Here is a 19,762-nt window from a genome sequence, read left to right as displayed (position 1 = left end):
TTAATGATAACGTCGAGGCATTTTTTAATTTATATTTTGGATTTAAATGTTTAATAAGGAAATGATACGTGCCTGAATGTCGTTCTTAAAACACAACGTTTCATTTCGTAACAATTATTTATTTAATCGAGATACAGATAATCGAAATAAAAATACATTAGTCCTTAATGTTTTTGATACGGTCTCATCCTTTTGATTCCTTTGAATTTCTCTGATTTTGTTTTTGAATTATATCAATTCTCTATTTATTTACAGATAGTCGTAATCTTTAATCACATCGATGAACTAACACATCTAATTAACATGTCACATAAACGATGATTCGACACCTTATATTCAAAGAATGCCAAAATTCTCATATGTTTATATTCTCTGCTTTTGTCAATTTGATTATTCATCATAATTGTAAATAAAGTATTAAGGCGGTACAAAAAAAACAATTTAGCTATAAATTTAACTGCCAAATCGTTGATCACATCGCCTTAATTGTCGTCCAACAGAGACTCGTCCGTTACGAGCAATCGGATCGGCTTGCGTTTTTCCTCTATATTTTGCTTTCGTCTGCGATTTATTACGCCGTCGGAAGCATCCATCATTCGCAATATTTGTGTTTGGTCCGAACAGTCCACTGGTGCAACCGAGATATCCCGTACTGCTCTAAACTTGCCACAATTGTTCAAATGCTCGTTTTCTAAGCGGAAGAAGTTCCACACGAAACGTCTGTCAAGAAAACATATAAATTACGCGATGACCCAGTTTTTTTTAATTATCGTAATGATAATATATATGTATATATATTGCAGAGTTTGTAATATACGTTTATAAAAATTTTATATGAAATTCACTATAAACGCCCTGAAAATTTTTCTCATAATTTTTAAACGAATTGGAACATTTTTCAGAAATATTTGGAAAATTTACATCTTTTCTCAGAATTTTTCATACAACTGAATTCTGAAATATTCTGAAATTTCTCATCCCATAATTTTTAAAAAATATAAAAAAATTTTTTTAGATCTTATAACATTTCATCAGAATTTATACTTACAAAAAATTTTAGAAATCTTACGATATTTCATAATTAATGTATATGAAAAGTTCTGAGAAAGGAAATAGATTCTCTGACAAATGTTCCAATTCGTATAAAAAATGTGAGAAAGTTATAAAATTATATAGAAATTCTGAAAAATTATAAAGAGATTCTGAAAAATCATATAAAAAATTCTGAGGAAAATGTTCACCAGGGTGTGCAAACAATTGTATAATGAAACGTCATGCATCCAATAATCAAACAATATTGTACAGTAAAAAAATGTAATAGTATTTTTTAATTTAAACAATAAACAAAAAATATATAAAATATATAAATATAAGTAAAAAATCAAAATAAAGAGACAAATTACAACATATCAGACATCGTGATCATGGGTCTCCATTAATCCATCATCATTGTTATCGTCATCTCTGTTATCGTCATCTCTGTTATCGTCATTCTCGTTTACACTATCCATCAGATGGATTACGTTATCTTCATCGCGTCTGATGGGCCCTATGGAGATATCACGCACCGCTCGGAACTTGCCTACGTTGTATAGATGCTCGTTCTCCAGTCGAAAGTAATTCCACACGAACCTTCTAGCGACTTATTAGTAAGGCACATTGATAAGCGATTAGACTGGCCAATCTATCGTCGATTAAGTCGCTGCTTTTGACTTTCGACAATCAATTATCTCGTTACAGAGTGCAAATGACATTATCGTAGGATTACTAAATTAAAGATAATTTTAAGCGCGAATAATTGATTCTTAATTACATGTCAATATTTTAGATCAATCTAAATTTAAAAATAACTTTTTTCTTTAATTTATTCATTTTATTTTTTTATTTATAAATTGTGGGAATAAAAGTCTAAACAACTCGTTTTCAAGTTCACATACAATATTTTTGAGTTTTGCTTTTCAAGTATTGAGACATTTAAGAATTATGTGCGTATAATGTGCGTGCAAATCATAAACTTAAATATTAATACTTTATTAAGCATAACAAAACAGCGATAAAAATCGACGACTTGCAATAATTGAGCTAGTACAACTATTTTTCAATTTTAATATATTCTCTACGTGCATTCAATATTAAAATACGAATAGAAACATATATTTACCTGAAAACTTCTAACGGGGCAACTATAGAAACCATAAGATCCGCGTGAATATAACCCATTTCTGTTAGAGACAAAGAAAATGCCCATCCAAATCGCAAGATAAAATCTTCAACCATTGCAAAGTAGTAATAATACTGCAAATGAAAAGGGCTGTGATGAATCATTAATTAAATAAACAGTTAATACATTAATTGCCATCAATATTATTAATATCTGTGCGTATAATATAATAGAATTTAATATAGAAAAAACATACAGGTGACGAATAAACTATCTCTTCTCTGAGAAACTTATTTTCTCCAGCACTGCTATCGAAAAGACCCCAATCTAATTTTACATCCCAAGTGTACGTAAAACAGGAACTCACTATACTGACTGTCAGCCATAAGTAAAAGTAGGGATTCTCAGTAGACAGTGCGTAGTATTCTATTTAATAGTACAACTAGTACAGTTGAGTTAAGAAATAAACAATACTTAATTCGTTGTCTAAGCAAGGTACTTACTCTTGTTTGTTAAGTGCAAATAAGCGAAAATAACCACAAAGAAGCTTGTTGCATACTTGACCGCATTTAAGAGATGTGGGAAGGTCTCTTTCGTATCTCGATAACGCCTGAGACATTGTGCAAATCGAAACCACGCCGGTAAACACACCACAAACGGTCTCATCGATAGTTCACGCATTATGCAGGTGTCTGTATCTATTCAAAAAAGAGAAAGATGCGTTAGATATTGAATATCGATTAGAGATATAAATACAAATATAATATAAAGAGAAGGAAGTTTATAGTATGAAAAAGTTATGTACAATAACTAGTGTAGCATAAATGATTCGTTGTATCTATATAATTAATTACTGACCTGTAACGTCGGTCCAAGAAGAATTCTGAATATAGAAACAGACAAAATATTGAAAGTCTAGAAAGACTGTATGAAGAGAATTGAGTTGATCAGCGAGCCAAAAATCCGCGAATCCTACATAAAAGAACGGTGCACAAAAGACGCGACCCAGAACGCGCAACGTCCAAAATCTTGCCTCGTGTCGTAGAGTTTTGGTAGGATTGAATAAGAACAGTGCCAATAGCGCATAAAACAGCATCTATAAAAAACTACAATTAATATTTCTTGAGAATTGTTTACACTATGAAGAATTAATTACTCGTCATATTTTAAATTTTTCACAATACTCTTAAAATAAATATTTTCACGTCACGATAACACACACTTATATAGAAATACGCGTGACCTTACTGGTTGAACAAACGGTGGTATACCCAACGTATCGCTGTATAGAAAGCCCAAAATGGACATGGACCAAACTAGACCGAGTATGGTTGCCATTTCGATGATATGCTGAAATTATAATACATGAATTTCGCGACATCAATAATCTATTTTTAATTATATAAGATGTTAATACAAAATAATTTCCATTAAAATTAATATATAGGATAAAAGCGAACAAAGCACGACACACATCATACTAGTTAGTAATAATTTAAATTTTGTTTATTACGGTTATGAAAAGACATATTTATTAATGATATAAGAACTATTTAAAATTCTGTACAACTAATTGATAAATCCTATTAGTATTTTAAAATTAGTCATATCTTACTATAACCGTAATCTAAAAAATATTGATTTTATCTGTCATAAAACCTGTTCTGACAAATGATTGCGTGGATCAAGTTCGAATATCAGCACATGGTTTACGCCAGAAGATCTCCAGCCATAAACATTGATTCCCATCAAAAAGAGGAATTCTATCAAAAGAAGTGGCCCACGATAAATTCGACATAGTACCGTCCAGTTATCCTTCTTTTTATATCGCATAGCTGAAAAATTAAAGTCAATGTAATGCAAATAAAAGGGAAAAAATATTCATTCTGCTTACCGGATAATATCACAGCTATGAAAAGTATGACAAAAGCACCGGAAAAAAGACCGACTTTAAATGTAATCCAAGGAGACAGCTGTTCTCCGAGTGGAGGTACTCTGAGCCGTTTCATGGCTCTTTGACGATCGCCGTGCTCCAGATCTCGAGTGACTACAGCCTCGGTTTCTGCAATCAGTCTATCTATATCCTTGCGTGTATGGAAAATCGCCGTATCAACGTGTTCTGCACGCCATTTGCCACCAAAGTCTACATTCAAAAGCTACAAAATATCATTACTTTATACATATCCCTTTATATCTTACTTACTTGTGTTTCTCAAACATATACAATTCATAATTTAAGTTTTTTTATTCTGCATTTAAATTAATTGTATACATAAATTGCAAACGTAAAGTTATAAATAAATCTACATACTTTGTCATGTTTCTTCAAAATTTTTCGGAATCCAGTAAAATTCAAGTCTTGGTAATTTTGAAGTAGAATAAGAAAAAGGTAGAATTCGGAGAAGGCTAATTTTAACTCTTGAAGTTTGCGTGCTGATACTGGCTTTTTGTGAAGAATGTGACTGCGATAACGTGCCTTACGACTTTGGGCATCCTCGGAAACTGATAAAATCTCGCTTAGTTCGTTGTTAAGTGTGGCAAATCTACGTGTAGCTTCTGCTAACTTTTCTGAAAACAGAACGTGCTTTTCATTCATTTTGCACTTAAATAACTATTATGTTAGGTAAACGTATTTCAAATGTCGATTGATCTTACCAGAATAGAAGGTATTTATTTTTGTCAGTTCCTTATCACAATAATGGAAAAACTTCTCATCAAACTTGCTGTAGAAGCTATCTAAAACATATGGTTCGCTTACATCTGCGGATGGAGCCTGCTCTACCGCAGCATACAGCAGAGCCTTCATTTCCTGTGTATAATTACATGACACAAAATGTTATGTAAATTGCTTGTAATTAGTTGTGGCAATAAATGTTAAAGTACAGGAAAAGAGAAAAGTAAAATAAAGAAAGATTGCAATCATTTAAATAATAAAGATAACTAATATTGTATATATAAAATATACAAAAGATACATGAATACAAAAATAAAATGGAATATAAAAGAAAAATATATACACTGTATATAAAATTTTTCAATATTGAAAGCATACCTCGTAGTTGATATACTGTTTTCTCCATTCTGGTGTGATATGAGCGCTTAAATGTTCCGCGAATTTCATGGTGAGGAAGAAAAGGTAGAGGAGGAAGAAGAGGACGTCGTGTCAGCGATTACACGACGACTCTACGTAAACAGGATACTTGAATTGACATATACTCATCAAGATCGTATCGAATTATTTTTGAAGCTCTAGATTCGTCAGGCAACGCATGTTTCGCAGGTATTGTGTATTTGTAGGTTATGTCGTGTCATAACCTATACGCGGTCTCTTTACAAAACTGGCGCAATAACCGAGACTTTTTCGCAGCGTTGTTACAAGATATTACAAATTGTTTTTATATACATCGTTGTGTTCTGTATTAAAAAATGAAGAAAACTTCTTGTGAAGGTTATGACACATAGTAAACAATTTGTGATCCACGTGTATCATATGTTGCACATAGATTTCAAAATATTTTCTCTTGTTTCCGTACAGTACATTCAAGCATTCAAGTATTTTGATGAGAAATATGCTGAGGAACGTAAACTGATTGTTAGATCGTAAACGTAATTTTTTTAAGTGTAAATATGGTAAAGTTAATTGTACCAAGAGTGCGTTGCATAAGATTTACATCTTTACGATATGTAAGTATAATATGACGTCTATAAATTGAATTTATATATATTTAAAAGAGTTGGCATGATAATGAGACCTGTATTCAGTTTTCAGCAAAATCCAAAGCTGTACTTAATGATACAGTATTTACTTCAATCTCTAATAATGAAATAAAATATAGGCATCATCCAGGTGTCGTTATTCCTAGAACACCAGTGTTTCCACAATGGGCAATAAAAGAAATACAAAGTATCTTAAAAGGTATAAATTATACAATGCATACACATTTAGTTCTTATATTTAAAATATTTATAGAATATTTTGTTGTTAATTACTACTTTGTAATACTATAATTCTAGAGAAACAAATAGCGTTGAAAGAAATTAAAGAGAGTACAAAGAAATTAATACATCACTTGAATAAACGTCATCCACCATTAGAACAACACGACTTACCAGCAAAATTTCAGAAAGTAGAAGAACGTTTGAATATTAATAACCATGGTGAAAAGATATTGATAGAGGATATAGATTTCCGTAAAGATAGAAAGTCCAGGATAATTTTGAAGCAAAATGTTTATAACTGGCAACCAATACACTTCGATAAACTCACTTCTCTGACATACCTGGTCGGCAGAGGTGTTCAGAATTATGCGGTTTTACATAAAATTTTCAACGAAATTAAATTGCGCGATAAGGATTTCAGACCTCGAACATTGTTTGACTTTGGCTCTGGTGTTGGCACAGTCATGTGGTAAATATAAAAGTCAACTATATTAGATGATTTAAAAAACCTAGAATATTTAATACAAGATTGATTAATATAACATTAAGGAATCTTTTTATTCTATAGGGCAGCGTCTGAGATCTGGTCGAAAACGTTAAAAGAATACTTTTGTGTTGAAGTATCGGAATTCATGATTGAATTGTCGGAAAGATTAGCGAAAGCTGCCAAACCAAAGATCAAAGAAGTTTTCTATCGTCAATATTTTCCTATCTCGACAAATGTAAGAGTAACATAAAATGTTATACACATTAAAGTTTTTGTTAAAAAAGTATATAATTTGATATATCTCCGTTATTTTTAGCGAACATACGATATCGTAGTGAGCGCGTACACTTTGTTTGAATTACCGGGTTTGGAATCACGTATCGACACAATATTAAAGCTTTGGGCAAACACTAACAACTACCTGATTATTGTAGAAGAAGGAACCAATGCAGGTTTCAAAGTAGGTATATTCAGTATAATTTTACTTTCTACATATATTTTGTAAAATTCTCATCCTTGTTCCTTTTTTTTTGAAAGCTAGTAAATGAAGTACGAGATTTCGTTCTCAAATACGCAAATTCGAAACGTAGACGCGAATCGCAATTTGCTCATGTTTTCTCACCTGTAAGTATCTATTAGATAAGAAATTCAAACGTGATGCATTGATTGTCTCTTAAATCTATTATATTATCGTTGCAATTTAGTGTCCACATGATTTGAAGTGTCCAAGATTTGCCACCGACGATACTCCGTGCAATTTAAGCGTTCTTTATCACCCGTTGCAATTTTTGGGCGGTCAGCAACACAAGTCAGAGCTATATTCATATGTTGTGTTAAAGAAAAGTAAGTAAAGTTAAAAAATAAAAATAACAAAAACAAAATTGTTATTTAAATCACGTCTTATAAAAGACACAATAAAAATTATATATTGGCACTAATTATTAAGTTTAATCGAGATGTTACGTATATTCTTTTCAATACAAAAATATAAAATATGTTTCTTTTTACAGGCAAACGTCCTGAGAATGATGAGCAATGGCCAAGGATCGTGCGAGATATACTAAAACGTTCTAATCACACGATCTGTCGCATGTGCACCAACAGTGGAAAACTAAAAGAAGAGATATTTACAAAATACAAGCATGGAAAGTATGTATCTCTTAAATTGTGTTTGAGTATACAATTATATGAAATCTTTTTATTGCCAGGTATATGTACCGTTGTGCGAGAGAGAGTGAATGGGGCGATAGATTACCTCTACATTATGAACAACAGCAAGAAAATTTAGAAGAAACTGAAACAGTTAGTAAAACGGCTACTGAAAATGAGAACACGTTGAATGAAGAAATAAAGTTTCATTAAACGTTTTTTATTCTTGTTGTTTTTTATCATATATATATATATATATCCCTTAAACTTTATTAAATAAATATAGACTTGATATATAAAGCGATAAAAATTTCAACTTATTTAGGAAAATTGTTAAATAATAATCTACATATATTGTTATAATAAAGGAATAATTCTATAATATATTAATAAGGCTCGTACGAATATCAATTCAATAATATTAATTTAAATAACTATTCGAGCAGTGCTGGATATTATTTGCGATCTTTTTCAATAAAATAATTTATTAATGTAATCACTACTTTTAAATTTGGTCATCTTCAGTGAGCTTGTTCTAATAAATTCTAATCAATACCTAATGTTTTATATTCACAGTCTTTCTTACATATATAACGTTAAAATCAATCCGAAGAAATCATGTCTTCAAATGTATAAATAGCAATATCCTTATTTTATATCATGTCAAATGATCTCTTGAAATTCATTCAAACTGTCCTATTCAAGGTTGTATGGCTCCTCAGGTATTGTATATAAGTTATGTATATAAGAAAGATTGCGAATATAAAAAACATTAGATATTGATTAGAATTTATTAGAACAAGATCATTGAAGATGACCAAGTTTAAAAGGTTGAAACATTTGTAGTTATTATTTTAATAAATTATTATTTTATTTTGAAAAAGTTCGCAAATAACATCCAGCGCAGCTGGAATAGCCATTTAAATTAATATTATGAAATAATTCTAAATAATATACAGAATTCTTTTTTTTTTAATTAAGGCTTCAATTATTTTAAAGTAATATTTATGTTTGCTATATTAAATTGTATATCGCCGAAATATTGTAGCGCGTCAGATTTTTATCAAAGTTTTCCTATTTCGACATTAGTTTAAAACTCGCTAATACATTACATTGATGCTAAAGCATTGATTTTGCGAGAAATGTATGCGATGAAGAGGGGCATTTAAAAGCGGACCGAAGGCTGGTCCACGGCCAGTCCCGCTTGTACAACGGACGAGAAAATTTCTCCACAAGTGCAAGGTAAGGCAAATTCAAAGTTTGCAAAAGGAAGAGATTCTCTGTCATCAATTTTTTTTGAAGTTTTTCTCTTACGGTGCACTTAGCAGAATAATTTTTAAGTAATGTATAGCTTTATTTATTTGTCCGATGTATGAAATATTTATTAATTTAATGATTGTTATAATCAATAAAATTTATTGTGTGAAAAGAATAAGTGTTATAAAGACATAAAAATATCATCGTTAAATTCCACTATTATATTTCAAATACTGGTCAAAAATTTTAAGTTATTAATTTAAAGATGCTGATATTAAAAAACATTTTACAACACACACACACACACGCGTCTTTCTTTTTAAACCTTATCTGATACATGTAATATTATAAAAGTAAAAAAAGATAATATGTGCGTTATATCTTAATTAATCTTCGAAAAAATAATTGCAACTTTTAAATATAATTTTCAAATAAAATAAGTAAATTGAACTGTGTGCAAGTATTTATAATAATTCGAATGAGTGCATTTTTTATATATTTCAATTAACCTTTAAAACAATTAACAATTTGAAAAAAAAAGGGATCGCAATTTAGATATAATTTACAAATAGCATATATGTATATAATAGTAAAATACATAAATTGAAATATACAAATGTTTGTAATAATTCGAATCAGTGCATCGTACATGTTGTGATACTCCGAATGCATCGAGAGATGCCAGCTTGAATTCCAAAGTGGATGAAATTGAAATAAGAATTCGAAAGCGACGATGAGTACCTTAAAAATAAAAGTGCTAAAATATGCTTCGATTACGCAACTTATGGGATAATAAGGGTGACGGCGCATTTGCGCAAGTAATGTGCCGATTCTTCCGTATGCAACTTTCTCTTACGAGAGTACAAGTGTTTCACTTTTCTCTCCGAAACTCGTTTATTATACGCGTACTTGTGCGTATATTTGTATCAATGTGTGTGCCGCATATACGACCGGGAATACAAAATACCGATATAAATACCGATTGCACGAACTTAATGTCTAGTAAAAGTAGGCGACCCGAAAAAAATGGAGAAAACATATTTCCTGAAATTTATACTTTTTATAAAACAGATCTGTTCCACAATTATTGGATATGTTTTTCTTTGCTTCTTTTTATATTATTTTTATCTCCATTTTTTTAAAACTAACATCGCTAAATAGAAAACGCACATGTTAACCTTACGTAAATTCTGTGTATTTTTTAAATATGTGTGTATATATATATATATATATATATATAAAATATACATATAATATATATAATATAAAATTAGAAAGAAAAATGTAAAGAATATTTTACATATTATTTTTATTTTTCCTTTTAATATTTATTATATTATATTATAAATATTATATGTTACAGATTAGACTTATAAGATGCTCACCACAGCGATGCTACTGGTAATAATCATACTGTTATTGCTATATTCAAGCTGTCAAAAACCAAAAGGATACCCACCAGGTAAAAGTCGAGTCTTGTTAAAAATCCTTTTTTTCTTATTGTTATATTTTATATAACTAATATTTTTTTATTATCTTCAGGTCCAAGATGGTGGCCCATTCTGGGCTGTGCATTGGAAATAGCACGTATCCGTCAAGAGACCGGATATCTCTTCAAGACTTGTTCGACGCTCTGCAAGAAATACGGTCCTGTGGTGGGCCTGAAGATCGGCCAGGACCGCATCGTTATTGTGAATGATCTAGAGAGCATACGAGCAATGCTGACCAACAAGGATTGTGATGGCAGACCAAACGGACCATTTTATAAAGCCAGAACTTGGGGTGTCACACTGGGTAAACTATCTGTTCAGAAAACAAATAAGATATATGTTGAATTTTGAGAGATAATTATATGATAACTTGTGATCAGGTCTCCTCGTAGTAGATGACAAACTATGGGTGGAACAACGGCGTTTCGTCATACGACATTTGCGAGACTTTGGCTTTGGTCGTACCAGTATGCTCACAATCATCGAGGATGAGGCGTTAAAGCTAGTAGAACATTTCAAGAAAATGCTTAAAAACAGCTATAATTATGAAACTGCTGGTGCACGAAAAATGACAACGATAAATAATAACAATATTGGTCAGATATACAAGCTGCAGAAAGATCCAAAAAATAAACTGAATGAATTGAAGCTATGTGACGAATTTCATGTACTCAAGGATAAAATCTCTAATCGTAAACCTCGTACAGTGGCGGACTTGTATATGAAGGCCGAAGATTACGCGGAAGTCAGAAAAGTCTCCCAATCTGCAGGAATGATCATATCGATGCATGACGCCTTTGGTGTGACTGTATTGAATACTCTTTGGAGGATGATGGCTGGTAGAAGGTTCACATCGATCACGCGGATTATTCCTATCCTTCCGCTAATAGATAAAATCTAAGGAACATATATATAAAGAATTTATTGTTAACGTTGATAATTTCTGTTTTTTACAGGTATGATCCTGGCGACAAGGAACTTACGCATTTACAACAAATCCTCACAAAGCTTTTGAATGAAATTGATATGATCGGTGCGCCTTTTAGTCACTTTCCATTGCTACGTTTTATCGCACCGGAAATGTCCGGTTATAAAGCATTTGTAGAAACACATCAGGAACTTTGGGCATTTTTAAAAGTGAGTGAACGTATATTATCGATGTATCATTAGATCGTTTTACGAATAAGTGTCTGGATGTTTGAAGATAATTATTGAATAAGAATATAAAAGAGGATTACGCGCGCGCGCCTAAAAACGAATACTTTTAATTTAGATAGTTAAATCATACAAACAGAAACAGACGCTTCGTACCCGATCGGCTCATTTTCAATGTAATAACAAAAAGTCGATTATAAAATCTCTCTTAACAATAACTTAAATATGTAAAAAATATGTAATGTATTATAAATTGAGATCCAAAGTATTAAAAAATTATTAAGTCACTAATAAAAACCTAATTAATCACAAGTGTTTTATACAAGAAGTATTGGTCCAACCAGTATTAGATCGATTATAAAATACGTGACATTCTTCAAAAGCATCTAGTCAAAAATCGTATTTAATTCCAAGTGTATCAATTATCATAATAGGTTTTGTAATGCATAATAATCTTAATTATTACAAGCGGAGAACGTAGTAAAAAATTGATAAAAAAAATGTATTGGATAGATACGTGGTACGAATATAAAGCAATATAATTATAAAGGCATATGACCACGAACGCCTGATATCGTTGGCTAAAAATTATTATATTTGATAAAATACAGTTAATAGACGTTTCGGTCTTCAATGAGACCTTCTTCAGTATTAGAATAAATTAAATGTGTTACGCATAATTATAACATGATATAAGACTTAAAATTAGATTCTTACAATATAAGTATTATTTTGGCTATTACAAAATTCTGTCAATACTATAATCGCAAAAGTTTTTTTCCTCCCCTTCTCAATTCTTACTGAATGTGATTTATATTCTCGTTTAAACGCAATGTTTCCATACCAGTTTGTTAGTCTGAGTAGATCTTGAACAGTATATGAACGATATGTAAGCAATCACATTCACGTATTTTATAATCGATCTAATACTGATTAAATACTTCTTAGTATACAACAGTTGCGATTAATTGTGTTTTTATCAGTGACACTTAATAATTTTTTAATACTTTAGACCTCAATTTATTATTTATTATATATTTTTTACATATTTTAAGTTGTTGTTAAGAGAGATTTTATAACCAACTTTTTATTATTACATTGAAAATGATCCGATCGGGTATGAAATCTCTGTTTTTGTTTGTATGATTTAACTATCTAAATAAAAAAATATTCATTTTTAGGCTTATAGCCCTCTTTTATATTCTTATTTTATTTTTATTGAGCCTTTTGACATATTTTTTAATTAAATAATTATTGAAAATTAATAATTCCTATTTTAGGAAGAATTGTATAATCATAAAAACACATTTTTATCAAACGCACCGCGAGATTTGATGGATGTCTACCTGACTGTGCTAAATTCGGAAAATTGTAGCGATACATTTTCTGGTATTTCAAAAGCATACAATTTACAAATACATTATTGCCATTAAATAATAGTTTTATATAATAATAAAATAATTTCAGAGTCCCAGTTATTGGCGATCTGTGTGGATCTCTTCATAGCGGGCTCCGAGACAACTTCGAAAGCACTCGGCTTCGGATTTTTAAATCTAATATTGAACCCACAGGTTCAAAGGAAGGCGCATGAAGAAATAGATAGAATTACTGACCGTAAAAGATTTCCCACATTGGCTGACAAACCAAAGTAAACATCATTGTAATCACTCTCGCATATCTATAACTGCGGAAGAATTAATCGCGAACAAGAATTATTTTGCATCGAATATTAATTATACTCTTATTTTTTAGAATGCCATATGTTGAAGCCATCGTTCTGGAGTCCATAAGAGTATTCGTTGGCCGCACTTTAAGCGTCCCACATAGAGCGTTAAAAGATACTTCTATCGTCGGTCATAAGATACCAAAGGTAACATTGTAAAAGATTTAATATTTTATAAATTAATAAGATAAAAAGATACGAACAGTTGTTATATGTAACATATGTGCACATCGTCATTCTCAGGACACAATGCTCGTTGCAAATTTTAATAGAATAATCATGGACGAATCCTGGAACGATCCGGAAGACTTCCGGCCAGAGAGATTCCTCGATAATGATGGCAATATTATTACGCCAGAAAAATATTTTCCTTTCGGCATCGGTATGTTTTCTCCTTCTTTATATACAGAGTGTTTCCTCTAACTTGACCATCTAAAATATCTCCGTTGTCTTTAATGATACGAGAAAATACCGAATTGTGGTGGAAAGAAAATCGATTTTACTTTATACACAGTTGCCTTGATTATTGACTCTTATATGCTCTTTACTTAGATTTTTATTTTTTTGATTAAGGTATTCATTCATTTTTCCTTCGAAACAAATCAATTTTAGAGACGAAAAAATGGCAGGAATTAAATTTATCACCCAATATATTAAGTCTAAGCACAATTATAAGATTAATCCCAAATGAGAATAATTTACAACTCACAGGTAGACACCGTTGCATGGGAGAAACATTAGCTAAAAGCAACATTTTCATCATAACAGCCACGCTGCTACAGGCATTCAGCTTCTCGGTGGTACCCGGTGAGCCACGACCAACCACGCAAGACTTTGTGGATGGTGTCACGGCTGGTCCTAAACCGTACAGAGCATTAGTTTCTTTGAGAATGTAAGCTAGACATTTGACTGAAGCGTTACTTCTATAATGAATCTTGTCTCAAATTTAATGCCATTTTAAATAATTATTAATAATAAGAGTATTCTTTCTTTAATCTTTCGAGTTAATGAATCTCTGTATACAGACTGTAAGATAATATATATATACATCATTAATTTTGATATACATATAACATTTGTCACAAAAATATATTTTTATTATTGTTATATATAGGAGTATACAGACAGACATATGTACATATATAAAGAAAATTACGCGAAATAAATAACTGTTCATACATTAGAAGAATATAGTCTTCGTATCACCGTTTGTTCATCGAACAAACATCTGAATCGACATCCTCGCGTCGCATGTTTGACAATAATTATAGCAATGCGAATTGAAGGATCATATTTATCTGAATGTGAACCATAAGCTTTATAGCCAAGGATTCACACGCGATTGAATTAGTAGAGAACATCGAGAGTAGAGTCCGACTGAAACTTTTACCGAAACTGAAAACGAACACTTATTATGTGTATCAGTTTTGACTGAAACCATACAGCTCTTCATAAATATTAATTTTAATATGTTTAATTATTGTTTCAATAATTAAATTATAATGTTTATGAAGAAGTACTTATGAAAAAGAAGTACTTCTTTGGCTAAAATTGACAACCGAAATTTCGGTTTTCAATTTCGGCCGAAATGTAATTATTATGTCAATAAATTATATTTATGAAGAAAAAATAGATGAGATATATGGGCATATGATATCTATACATATGGCCTTTATAGAATTCCTATTTTTTAAATTTTAGTTTCGGCTGAAATTGACATATAGTCGAGTGTTTCGGTTGTCGGCAAAAATTTCGGTCGGACTCTAATCAAGAGCGAATCGAGACGCGCGAACAACAGGTACAGGTCAGTTAAATTCCGAACTAAAATACAATCTTACAGAAAGCAAGAAACACTTACGCTATATAGTTCCAAACAACTCAACAGTGTGCCATTGTATACACTTGTAAACCGGATATTCGCAAAAGTGTGAATATCAAAAGCAAATTTATTACATTACGATCTGATATTTGCACTTTAACAAGCGCCACGTGTACTAAAAAAGAAGCCATTAAAATGCTCGACCGACCTAAAAGCCGGCTTTGATCATATTAAACGTATTCATTAAAACATATTTTCTCTTTTGTAATGGACGGCATTGAATTAACTGATCCATTTAAATATATAACATGACAGCAAAATAAAAAAATATATAAATTATTAAGAACATTTATAAAATAATCAGTCGCTTATGCTAACCATGCAGGTGGTACCGAAAGATCACTTGAAAATCTTCATCCCTTAATCAGCTAGGCTGATCTTCTATTATGTGAATCTAAGCAAGAAATTATATTTTTAGAGCACAGGAGAGATTTTATATTATAATCTTGAATCTTTATCACAGAATTTTTTTACCTCAGATAGAATGGCCCAGTTTTCACTTTCACTATGTATAGTTAAACGAAGTACCGAAACCTTACCCAGTCCTCGATCCACGGTCCCTTCGGCAACACCAAGTACATCAAACTTACCTATTTCATACACAACATACTCTTTAACAATCTCTCGAATTATTAAATTAAGATACATGTATAGAGAATTTTATTATTACCTATAATAACATAACCGTCCTCCGTCACATCGTTGCTATTTCTATCTAATAACGGAGACATCTCGGCTAATACTTCCACGGTCGTATTGTAAAATCTATCAGAAGGATGTTCAGGATTTCCGCTCCTGAATAAGTACCTGCACACAAAATAATAAAATAATAACTTTTCAAAATAACATGTTCAATCGTACTACTTGCAACTTACCTTTTTATAAAAATAGGATGCGAAAATTTAAACTTTAAATGGTCTCCCGGCTGAGGTAGCAAGCCCCAAAAGAATGACTCGCCCTTGTATGCTTTTTGCAATGTATACTGTTTGTAAGGCTTGATTTGAGTCTCCACAGTTGCCTCAGGATTCTCGTGAGCGTAAAATAGCGTTATCTTGCCAAATTGTTTGTCCTGTAAACATAATTTAGATATTAGTTTATATGGTCATAATTGTATCTCTTTTTTAAGAATAAATATATCTGACATTACTTTGAGTTTCTGTACTTTTCCTTTTAAAGAGGAATGCGTCCCTATGTGTTGAAAGAGAGAAGGTTTGTAATGTACCCATAACTCTGCTTTAGCCATTTTACAATGTTTCTGCCGTAACAAAAATTTCTTTTAAAAAAATCAATATTCTCTACTAAATGTGTAATTATTATTATTTATACTAACGTGGTCCATGTCAAGACTGCAGACTTTTGTCGATATCAAATGGTCCAATAGCCAATCAACAGGCTTGTCATTGTAGAACATTAAAAAGAATTGAATCAACCAGGGAAGTTCCACACATTTGAAGAGTTTTCCTACAATTTCCAACAGAACTTAAAATATTTCTTTAATATCTACATCATCTGTGCAATATACAATGCCATACCGATAAAACCAAGCTGACAGAAATCGAGGACGAACCAATTTTCCTTTGTACCTATCTTCTGTAACGCGAAGGATTTCATGGTAGTTATAAAATTCCTCTTAGCTAAAATATCATCTTCCAATTGTACATAAAACGTGCCCTTAGTCTGGGCATAGGACATAAGAAAAGCAAAATCGAGATTCTGCTTGGACCGCCAAATGACACGTTGATGATCGTCGCCAAGAGTGTCGCGTAATTTTGATAAATTAGGATAATAGGATAATGATGGTGATATCACATCGATCACACCAGCTTCGCATTCGTTCGGAAATCTAAAATAAAAAGTTCTGTTATAAAAGAAATCGGTATTGATATAGACACAGGAATGAATAAGACAAATATGAATTCGTAAACTTACTGAACTTCAATTTGCTTTGCAACATATGTCACATAATCAATGTCTGTCTGCAAAAAAAAAATTATATATATATGGGATGTTCCAAAATAAAAAATAAAAAGTTCAAGTATATTTGTTATTTTTCATTTTAAGCAGTAATTTTTGAGATATAAGGATAATTTAACAATTTTCAACAATTACAGAATGATTGCCTATCATCAGTCGCGTACTGATATTTAATGGACTTATAAACAGGCAAGATTTAAAACTGAGCTAGCTTTAAACCTTAATATCTCAAAAATTATTAGTTGAAATAACAAAATTTTAACCTTCTTTCCAAAATATTTTTTCTACGGTATTTTGATTTGCAACTTTTGGGACACCCTATATTAATGTCCCAATCACGAATAATTTTATGCTTGTTAGTAATTAGCGATTTTACTTACTTCGGCCACTAAAACAATGATGAGTGTGTCAGCGATCTCTGCGGTGTTCATACGATCCAGCAGGTTTTTCAAAGTCGCCATAAGATAAGACTGAACCTCGCGTTTTACCGTCGGTACTCCCAACACCATGCTTACTCCTGATCTACCTTTGCCCTGCACAAACGCAGGACGCAGACTATTAGGATCATTAAGAAAATGTGGTAGAAAATTGTAGATCGAAGGCAGTTTGATATTGGTGACATTGGAGGTGCCGTTGTTGATGAGTAATTGCAGATCTGGTAGAATGTGATTGCTCTCAATCAGTTGTAGTAACTGATGCGACAGCAAATTTATTTCTTCCTGACTGCTAATGTATTTGGCATGCAAATGCTCTAGTTTAGCCTGCAACTCAGCAATGCTGTTCTGTAGTATGGCCTCCTCACGCATGTCTGACGGTGTCAGCAGATTCAGAATCACGCATGGAACTAAAACTAGCACCAGCACGATTACACATCGCTTCCGCACTGGAGTTAGCGTTGTAAAATGCGGTGTCATCTTCTCCTTTTCCGCTTCTACATTCTACATGGTGGTATCCATTGGTGGAAAATAAAAATGAATATTATCTAAAAGCAACAGTTGAAACATAAGTTATAACTTGTTACATAAAGATACAATATGCTTATTTCAACTTATTTCAAAGATATAGAAGATTCTTTTAATCTTGCAATTATTTCTTGATAATTATCAAAATGTATGTTTATACTGATAATTAATGGTAAGTCACCGGGTAGACAAGATTTAAAACTGACCAATAGCAAAACATTAGTTTGATTTTAAGTAAGGCTTAAAACTCTCTCTGTCTGTCTCTTTTTCGCTTGAAAACAAGACAGAGTTTTGAATTTCACTTAAAATCAAAGTAACATTGGTGCAACCGAGCCTTAATCCCAAAATAATTTCGCTACACAGCAATAATAACTAATAATCAAATTGAGTAATACAGAATTGTCCATGTAGTTGGAAAATAATTGTTAAGAAGGCTCACAAACGTCGGTTAGTTTTATCAAAAATTTAAAATATGTTTATGATCTTCAAATATATATAGCTACAACGTAACTGCTGTTAGTAATACAAAGTAATTATTTTAAAGACTGCTAAAAAGATACTATTATAATGAACTGGCTGATAAAATGACTCGTGAACATTAACATACATAATTTTTTTACATTTAGCCTTCTTCGAGGTCGCACTCGACGAATGCTTGTCGCGACGACATTGCCTTGTCGTCGCTGTGGAACTTCGTCCTGTTCGTCTTAATTAAGGATCTTATAGCAGCACGTTATGTATGATGCTCTGATAATGCACGTTTTCGAATTTTCTTATGGAAAAGAAGCAACACCTATCGTGCGCACACCTGTCTCCTGTCTCCAACTCCAACATAACCCGTTCCGCCCGTTTGAACATCAGCTCGTTTTGAGTCTACCGTATATACGAATATACTGGGTGCTCAAGGCATTAAAGTGGTAATATTATCAAAAGATAAAAAACGTCATTTTTTTTTAGTCATAGCATTTTTTCTTTCGCAGGAAAGTTGGGAAATCCAAGGATCTAACAGGAAATTTAAAGAAATTAAAAAAAAACTGAAAATTATGAGTTTTGAAAAGAAGGCTTAAATTCGATTTTAATAAACGATACTAAATTGATTGATCTTTAATACATTTACATTTTCGAAAATTATGCATCGAAACAATATCGCATATAATTTTTTTTTACGGGAAGCACCCATACAATATTTGCAAAAACATACATTATTCTTTTTATTCATTTATTCGGAAAAGATGGTTCCAAGAAAATAAGACAAAATTAATTAATAACTTGGGCCATATATTCATTGTCCGGTACGTACATAAATCAAAACAACATATTTTATACGAATATATATAGATATATTTGTTATACCTCTCTCTTCTTTATGCATAAACTGGTATAAACCAAACCAACCAAACCGGCGCTTGATCAAAATGCGTGCATACAAACCACCTACGCATGGGGAGGAGTCAAGCGTAAACAAAGCATAAGCAATGAGCAACAAACAAATCGACCAATCATACTAGAGAACCTCGAGAACCAGTGATAGAAATATTCACGAGATTAGTCGCGTTCAGCAGACTCAACTGTTGTGAAGCGGATCC

At 31.6% G+C, this 19,762-nt stretch overlaps 4 protein-coding genes across 10 annotated transcripts; 2 read left to right on the top strand and 2 right to left on the bottom strand.

The window, feature by feature from the left end:
- Positions 1-189: 189 nt before the first annotated feature.
- LOC108757820 (xenotropic and polytropic retrovirus receptor 1) lies at positions 190-5,296 on the bottom strand. 3 transcript variants are annotated; one of them, XM_018502437.1, is made up of 12 exons: positions 5,214-5,296; positions 4,817-4,970; positions 4,473-4,729; positions 4,056-4,317; positions 3,821-3,996; positions 3,410-3,511; positions 3,020-3,257; positions 2,665-2,859; positions 2,418-2,587; positions 2,162-2,295; positions 1,404-1,635; positions 641-720 (listed from the first exon to the last, which is right to left on the bottom strand). In XM_018502437.1, the coding sequence occupies exons 1-11, from the start codon at positions 5,280-5,282 to the stop codon at positions 1,410-1,412; spliced, it is 1,983 nt and encodes a 660-aa protein (XP_018357939.1). In that variant the 5' UTR covers positions 5,283-5,296; the 3' UTR covers positions 641-720; positions 1,404-1,409. The 3 variants fall into 3 exon arrangements, with proteins under 3 accessions (XP_018357938.1, XP_018357939.1, XP_018357940.1); XM_018502436.1 differs by lacking the exon at positions 1,404-1,635 and having other exon boundaries at positions 190-720; XM_018502438.1 differs by lacking the exon at positions 641-720 and having other exon boundaries at positions 1,561-1,642.
- A 15-nt stretch (positions 5,297-5,311) lies between these two features.
- On the top strand, positions 5,312-7,949 carry LOC108757821 (methyltransferase-like protein 17, mitochondrial). Its single transcript, XM_018502439.1, has 10 exons — positions 5,312-5,441; positions 5,697-5,845; positions 5,924-6,077; positions 6,176-6,569; positions 6,669-6,822; positions 6,904-7,047; positions 7,125-7,211; positions 7,292-7,430; positions 7,598-7,736; positions 7,796-7,949. Exons 2-10 carry the CDS (start codon positions 5,789-5,791, stop codon positions 7,947-7,949), a joined length of 1,422 nt encoding a protein of 473 aa, XP_018357941.1. The 5' UTR covers positions 5,312-5,441; positions 5,697-5,788.
- Positions 7,950-8,945: 996 nt separating this feature from the next.
- Positions 8,946-14,303, top strand: Cyp303a1 (Probable cytochrome P450 303a1). The gene is made up of 10 exons (XM_018502107.1): positions 8,946-8,978; positions 10,357-10,455; positions 10,536-10,787; positions 10,864-11,329; positions 11,440-11,620; positions 12,919-13,027; positions 13,106-13,286; positions 13,391-13,508; positions 13,605-13,743; positions 14,073-14,303. The coding sequence occupies exons 2-10, from the start codon at positions 10,371-10,373 to the stop codon at positions 14,255-14,257; spliced, it is 1,716 nt and encodes a 571-aa protein (XP_018357609.1). The 5' UTR covers positions 8,946-8,978; positions 10,357-10,370; the 3' UTR covers positions 14,258-14,303.
- Positions 14,304-15,004: 701 nt separating this feature from the next.
- Mgat4a (alpha-1,3-mannosyl-glycoprotein 4-beta-N-acetylglucosaminyltransferase a) lies at positions 15,005-19,010 on the bottom strand. Of its 5 annotated transcripts, none has more exons than XM_018502313.1 (10): positions 18,797-19,010; positions 17,595-18,196; positions 17,170-17,216; positions 16,773-17,083; positions 16,571-16,701; positions 16,388-16,495; positions 16,116-16,309; positions 15,911-16,047; positions 15,715-15,830; positions 15,005-15,634 (listed from the first exon to the last, which is right to left on the bottom strand). In XM_018502313.1, exons 2-10 carry the CDS (start codon positions 18,126-18,128, stop codon positions 15,605-15,607), a joined length of 1,608 nt encoding a protein of 535 aa, XP_018357815.1. In that variant the 5' UTR covers positions 18,129-18,196; positions 18,797-19,010; the 3' UTR covers positions 15,005-15,604. The 5 variants fall into 5 exon arrangements, with proteins under 5 accessions (XP_018357815.1, XP_018357817.1, XP_018357814.1 ...); XM_018502315.1 differs by having other exon boundaries at positions 17,595-18,152; positions 18,797-18,879; XM_018502312.1 differs by having other exon boundaries at positions 15,005-15,830; positions 18,784-19,010.
- Positions 19,011-19,762: the final 752 nt, after the last annotated feature.

The sequence above is a fragment of the Trachymyrmex cornetzi genome, unplaced genomic scaffold (genome assembly GCF_001594075.2).
Source record: "Trachymyrmex cornetzi isolate Tcor2-1 unplaced genomic scaffold, Tcor1.1 scaffold147, whole genome shotgun sequence".
NCBI classification, from domain to species: Eukaryota; Metazoa; Arthropoda; class Insecta; order Hymenoptera; family Formicidae; genus Trachymyrmex; species Trachymyrmex cornetzi.
This window is presented reverse-complemented; position numbering and strand designations above follow the sequence as displayed.

Coding starts and splice junctions, on each gene's coding strand:
- LOC108757820 (XM_018502436.1), bottom strand. CDS start 5,282: ATGAAATTCGCGGAACATTTAAGCGCTCATATCACACCAGAATGGAGA. Junction 3,512..3,820: donor GCAATCATTTGTCAGAACAG/GTTTTATGACAG, acceptor TTATAATTTCAG/CATATCATCGAAATGGCAAC. Junction 2,588..2,664: donor TTTGCACTTAACAAACAAGA/GTAAGTACCTTG, acceptor ACTATTAAATAG/AATACTACGCACTGTCTACT.
- LOC108757821 (XM_018502439.1), top strand. CDS start 5,789: ATGGTAAAGTTAATTGTACCAAGAGTGCGTTGCATAAGATTTACATCT. Junction 6,078..6,175: donor AATACAAAGTATCTTAAAAG/GTATAAATTATA, acceptor CTATAATTCTAG/AGAAACAAATAGCGTTGAAA. Junction 6,570..6,668: donor GGTGTTGGCACAGTCATGTG/GTAAATATAAAA, acceptor TTTATTCTATAG/GGCAGCGTCTGAGATCTGGT.
- Cyp303a1 (XM_018502107.1), top strand. CDS start 10,371: ATGCTCACCACAGCGATGCTACTGGTAATAATCATACTGTTATTGCTA. Junction 11,621..12,918: donor AACTTTGGGCATTTTTAAAA/GTGAGTGAACGT, acceptor TTCCTATTTTAG/GAAGAATTGTATAATCATAA. Junction 13,287..13,390: donor ACATTGGCTGACAAACCAAA/GTAAACATCATT, acceptor CTTATTTTTTAG/AATGCCATATGTTGAAGCCA.
- Mgat4a (XM_018502312.1), bottom strand. CDS start 18,128: ATGACACCGCATTTTACAACGCTAACTCCAGTGCGGAAGCGATGTGTA. Junction 16,702..16,772: donor CTGTCAGCTTGGTTTTATCG/GTATGGCATTGT, acceptor TGGAAATTGTAG/GAAAACTCTTCAAATGTGTG. Junction 15,831..15,910: donor GGACGGTTATGTTATTATAG/GTAATAATAAAA, acceptor TGTATGAAATAG/GTAAGTTTGATGTACTTGGT.